The sequence below is a fragment of the Hemicordylus capensis genome, chromosome 7, assembly GCF_027244095.1.
Source record: "Hemicordylus capensis ecotype Gifberg chromosome 7, rHemCap1.1.pri, whole genome shotgun sequence".
NCBI lineage: Eukaryota > Metazoa > Chordata > Lepidosauria > Squamata > Cordylidae > Hemicordylus > Hemicordylus capensis.
Window position 1 is genome coordinate 22672240 of NC_069663.1, and position 6000 is coordinate 22678239.

The 6000-nt window shown below is 53.2% G+C and overlaps 1 protein-coding gene across 1 annotated transcript in view; it reads left to right on the forward strand.

The window, feature by feature from the left end:
• LOC128332898 (heat shock cognate 71 kDa protein-like) overlaps positions 1 to 4134 on the forward strand; it is a 17046-nt gene extending 12912 nt beyond the window's left edge. The window contains exons 7-9 of the mRNA XM_053267671.1: positions 284 to 482; positions 928 to 1160; positions 3748 to 4134. Coding sequence (XP_053123646.1) covers positions 284 to 482; positions 928 to 1160; positions 3748 to 3933 — 618 coding nt within the window. The 3' untranslated portion in view covers positions 3934 to 4134. The remainder of the gene's footprint in view (positions 1 to 283; positions 483 to 927; positions 1161 to 3747) is intronic.
• The last annotated feature ends 1866 nt before the right edge of the window (positions 4135 to 6000 follow it).

Genomic DNA, 6000 nt, shown 5'->3' on the forward strand with positions numbered 1-6000 from the left:
CAAGAGATCGTTGGACTACAGTTCCCATCATACTTGGCACTTTGGCCCTCGTGGCTGGGGATCATGGTAGCTGTAGTCCAACAGCATCTGGGGACCCCTGGTCTAGACTGACGGGCAATGGGTCTTCAAGATTTCAGGCCGGAATCTTTCCCAGGCCTGTCTGGAGATGCTGCCAGGGGTTGAACCCGGCCAGTCAAGTTTCCCCGGTCAGGCAGTGCTTGTCTTACTCTGGGGAAGAGGGCTGTTGGGCTTTGCTTCCTAACTGCTGGGCCATCCTTTGCAGGTGTACGAGGGGGAACGGGCCATGACCAAAGACAACAATTTGCTGGGGAAGTTTGAGCTGACAGGGATCCCACCCGCCCCTCGCGGCGTCCCCCAGATCGAAGTGACCTTTGACATTGACGCCAACGGCATCCTCAATGTGTCTGCCGTGGACAAGAGCACCGGCAAAGAGAACAAGATCACAATCACCAATGATAAAGGTGAGTACCCCAGGGGCATTGGGTGGAGGCATTGTGCCTTTCGCCTCTCACGTGCTTGGCGTTTGGTCTCCGTGCCTTTTGAGCTTGGCTTCGGGACGTAGGAAGCTGCCTTATGAGTCAGACCATTGGTCCGTCTGGCTCGGGATTGTCTGCACAGACTGGCAGCAGCTTCTCCAAGGTTGCAGGCCGGAATCTCTCTCAGCCCTATCTAGGGAGGGAACTTGGCACCTTCTGCATGCAGGTAGGCAGGTGCTCTTCCCAGAGTGGCCCCTTCCCCTAAGGGGAATATCTTCCAGTGCTCACCCATGTAGTCTCCCATCCAAATGCAAACCAGGGCAGACCCTGCTTAGCAAAGGGTATGATTTCATGCTTTCCTGCCACAGCTCTCCTCCTCCTCCTCCTCCTTCCTGACTTGACATCTCCTTCCCCCCCCCCCCACACACAGGCCGTCTCAGCAAGGAGGAGATTGAGCGCATGGTCCAAGAGGCGGAGCAGTACAAGGCCGAGGACGAGGTCCAGAGGGAGAAGATTGCGGCCAAGAACTCTCTGGAGTCGCTGGCCTTCAACATGAAGAGCACGGCGGAGGACGAGAAGCTCAAGGACAAGCTGTCCCCGGAGGACAAGCAGAAGATCTTGGACAAGTGCAACGAGGTCATTTCCTGGCTGGACAGGAACCAGGTGGGTTTTTCTAGACCGGCTGGCTGGTGCTGGTGTGGGGGAGACCTTGCAGGTTAGTCCCCCTAATCTGGTTTCTTTCCAAACAGCAAAGGCCAAGAGCTGAAGGCAAATATCACTCCACGAGACCTTTAGTGTAAACAGCAAGGCTGTGTATGGTATTGAAGAAGATCTACTTTCAGGCTATCAGTAATGTGCACCCCTTTTTGGCATAGCTGAGGAGTGGCCAGCTGTTGGACTATAACTCCCATCATCCCCAGCTGCAATAAATTGAAAGCCTCAGTGTGGCCATGCCTGGCGCAGCAATCCGACCTCCTGTGCAGCTAAGAAACAGTCGTGGCCTTGTTTACTACCGGCATCTGTCATGGCTGCTTCTCCCCCAGTTTCCTGGGAACTGCAGCTTCAGAACTTAAGACCCCACAATTCCTTGGTAAGAGGAACAGAATTATTACTGGGTTATTACTGACCCAGTCAGTAGCATCCGTGAGCTTCCAGAGTTGGCTAGTTGAAGGCAGGTCTTGGCTTTCCGTTCAGTCCCACCAGGGGGCAGCAGAGGCAACTAAACAATGGACCTTGCGTATGGCGCTTGAAGATAGAATTCACAGTATATGACTTGAAGGTTGGCTCGGGATACCTGATAAGGAGGATGTCTCTGGTTGGCCAACAGGGAAACTAATTCTTAGCTCCGTGGCTGCTCTTACCTTGCAGACAGCACTGCTTGTTTGAATTCTGAATCTCGCCCATTATTCCAAAGGCCAGTGATACCCAAACTCTGAAACTTGGATCAGCAAGACTTCTTTAGAACATAAGAACATCCCTGCTGGATGAGGCCCAAGGCCCATTTAGTCCAGCATCCTGTTTCACACAGTGGCCCACCAGATGCCGCTGGAAGCCACAGGCAGGAGTTGAGGGCATGCCCTCTCTACTGCTGTTAATCCCCTGCAACTGGTACTCAGATGCATCCTGCCTTTGAGGCCAGAGGTGGCCCACAGCCCTCCAACTAGTAGCCGTTGATAGACCTCTCCTCCATGAAGTGATCCAAACCAAACCATGAAGTGATCCAAGAATGATGTATGCTGTCCTGAGTCCTTGGATGAGCAGTTGGATACAAAGTAATAAATACAGGAACACAGGATGCTGCCAGACGGAGTCAGACCCTTGGTCCATCCAGCTCAGTATTGTCAACATTGACTGGCAGAAGCCCCCAAGGTTTAAGGCAGAAGCCTTTCCCAGCCTTACCTGGAGATGCCAGGGATTGAACCTGGGACTTTCTGCATGCAAAGCAGATGCTTTGCCACTGAACTGCGGCTCCTCTCCCATCAGACCACTGTTTAAAAGAAAGGTGTGAGAGGTTAGTTTCCTTCTGATCTGGCAACTGCAGGAGTAGCCCAAGAAGGCCCATCTAGTCCAGCATCCTGTTTCACACAGTGGCCCACCAAACGCTGCTGGAAGCCTACAGGCAGGAGTTGAGGGCGTGCCCTCTCTCCTGCTGTGACTCCCCTGCAACTGGGACTTGGAGGCATCCTGCCTTATTTGGTTGGGGCAGCTTGTCCTAAGCCTCAGGAGAGCTATTTGAGAATCTCTGCTGTTGCCTCTCCTCACAAGAGAAAGCTTGGCTTCAAGAGCTGTCCAACAAGCCACTATAAATACTTGTGGATTGCCAGTGGGTATTTTACAGCTGCTTAAGGCAGGTGGAATTACAGATTTATGTTAGCGGTTGTGTGGGCAAAGAACCTCCCAGACTTTGAGACAGGCATTTACCACGAACAAACTGAATGAAGAGTCATTCCCTCTTCTCCGGGAACAGTCGTTCTGTGAGAAGAGTTGGAGAATCTAACAGAATTCTGAGCACCCTTGCCAAACGACGCTTCCCAGGGTTCTTTGGGGGAAGCCACGGCGGGTCTGAAGTAAGATTCTTATAGTGTGGTTGTGCCCTTAGTTTGTAAATATAGGGAAAGTGGAGCAGTGTTCCCTCTTAAGGTGTGTGCTCGTGCTCACATGTTTTTTTTTAATGTGCGCTCAGTTAATTTTAGATCCCGCTCAGGTTTAAATCGGGAAGGTCCCACTCTGAATCTGTGGGTGTGCACATTGCCTTAACACTGCCACCCAGAACAAAAGTCATTACGCACACAGATGAGACAAATGAGAGAGAACACTGAAGCGCAGTCAAGGGGAAGCCACAAAGATGTTGGTTAGTAGCCTTTGGGGAACTGGGTCTTGCGTAGGGTTCCAATCCTGACAAAGCATAAGAGAAGTCCGCCTGGATCAGGCCAAAGGCCCGCGTGGTCCAGCATCCGCTTGCGTGTGTTGGCCAGCCGCTTGGGAAGCCCACGTCGGGTGGTGGGAGAGGGCAACCCATCCCTTCCTTGGTGCTCCCTGGTGTTCCGGGACATGCCCCTTCAGATCCAGATGGAAGTTGATAGCAACCAAGGCTCATGGCCATTGATGGCAAAGTCCCTTTTGGGGCCGTTGAAATCCGCAGCAGAGTTCTTGTGTGGCTAGTGCCCAGGACTACCTGCCACATGAGCCTGGAGGCTGCTAACGTCTTCCCCTCTTTCCCCCCCCCCCACCTCCCTCTCTCTCCTCTCAGATGGCAGAAAAGGACGAGTATGAACACCAGCAGAAGGAGCTGCAGAACGTCTGCAACCCCATCATTACCAAGTTGTACCAAGGGGCCGGGGGCATGCCGGGCGGGATGCCAGGTGGCTTCCCAGGGGCCGGAGGGGCTGGCAGTGGAGGTGGCTCCTCTGGCCCCACCATTGAGGAAGTGGATTGAGCCCGGCATGGCGATTCAAAGGAAGGCGCGTATGCAGTTCTGCTTCTCTCCCGACCACCGCCTCCTCCCCCCCCATGAGTCCATGGAGCTTCTGCCCTCTTCTTCTCGTTGCTCCTCCCCTTCCTGCTTGTCTCCTTCCGCCAAATAGAGACCCCCTTGGTGGTGGTCACAGGAATAAATTATTGCACTTTTGACATCTGCCTCCTCGTTGCCAGTGTGATTTTTTTTTCCCCCCTCTGTTGTAAGGCAGCTTTGCGTCAAAAATACCAGCTCACAGATACAAGCTCACAGGCCCAGATGCTGGTTACTACAACTCCCAGTATCCTCAGTGGCAGCAGTCTTTGGCTGGGGGTTATGGGAGTTGTAGTCAATCATACTTCGGAATTCCTGTTGCAGGGAACACAGGAAGCTGCCATATACTGAGTCAGACCATTGGGCTATCTAGCTCAGTATTGTTTACATAGACTGGCAGCAGCTTCTCCAAGGTTGCAGGCAGGAATCTCTCTCCGCCCTATCTTGGAGATGCTGCCAGGGAGGGAACTTGGAACCTAGATGCTCTTCTCAGAGTGGCAGAGTGGCTCAATACCCTCAGGGAGTGGCTCCATCCCCTCAGTCGCTTCTCAGAGTGGCTCCATCCCCTCAGGGGAATCTCTTCCAGTGCTCACACTTCTAGTCTCCCTTTCATATGCAACCAGGGGGGACCCTGCTTAGCTAAGGGGACAAGTCATGCTTGCTGCCACAAGACCAGCTCTCCTCTCCTACAACTCCCATAATCCGTGGCCAATTGCCAGGGAGTATGGGAGTTGTAGGCCAACATCTGTATGACCAAAGTTGAGCAGCCCTGGTTTAAGGAGTTGTAGTCCCCAGCGCAGGGGTCTGAGTTCGGGGAGTGTCGCGATGGAAATTCCCCAGAGCGACATACCCCTGTGGGAAAGCAGTATAATATTGCTGTCTTGCCTGAGGGCTAGGTCCTCTCCTCCCTACTGTCCTTCAGAGAGATGCGTCAGCCTGTTTCTGGCACACCCAAGCACAGATCTCTGGTTCTGTTCCCAAAACAAGGTGTTCTGCCGCCTTGCCCTCCAGCTAACCTGCGCCTTGTCCCTTGGAGGCAAGGGCTGTGACCCAGCCGAGGGCCAAGAAGGGGGAAACACCTTTCCCAAGAACATGGCTACGAGAAGCAGGGAACGACTCGGTCTTGCAAGGCAAGAGGCGGAAACATCTTTGTCTCGTGCCATGTGGAGTCCAAACTGAATTGGGCTGTTGGTGCAGAGGTCGTGGCTGCTTAACCGCTTCTCGGCCACTTTCCCAGAGAACACCTGCCCCCAAGGCCTGTGACCCAGCCAAAATGGGGGAAAGGCCCAAACAGGGCCATTTTTGGAGGAGGGAAGGTCAGTGGGGGGAGAGTGTACCTCCGCAGACACACCCACCCCAGTGTGTGCCTCGGAAAACGCCCCCCAGGGGATAAGTTTTTTAAAAAATGTTTAACATCTTTTCCCCTCTTGTGTGAGAACCCCCCGGACCAGACCCCGGCGGGGGGGTGGGGAGATTTGAGGACCGTGCCAGACCAAACTGGTCTGTTTTGGAGTCGAACCGGACCAGCCAGTTCCATGCACACCCCTAATGGACATAGCTGATATATCAGCCAAAGCTGATAAAAAGTGTTCCTCGCCACTGCCTCAACCTGAGAAACCAGGGAGAGCTTTGGGTCCAAGAGCGCTCCCAAGCGACGTACCTGATCTTTCAAGGGTAGTGCAACCCCAAACAGAACAAGCAGATCTAAACTATCGCTCAGGTCCTGCCTACTCCACAGTCAGTCCCTCCGTCTTATTTGGATTCAGCTTCAGTTCGACTAGAGCCAAAGTGCATTGGAAGAAGCAAACTGCAAACTACATCCCCCATGCGACGTGCCTGGAAGTGAAAGGCTGGCATATTTGCACACGAATGTCTGAAATGCTGCTTTTTCTGATGGAGCATAAATTGCTTGCATGGTGATGTGGGTAAGTGCAACCCTGTCCAGATTTGGTGGGCGGGGTGTGGAGTCTGCAAATAGATGCAAATCCTGCTTGT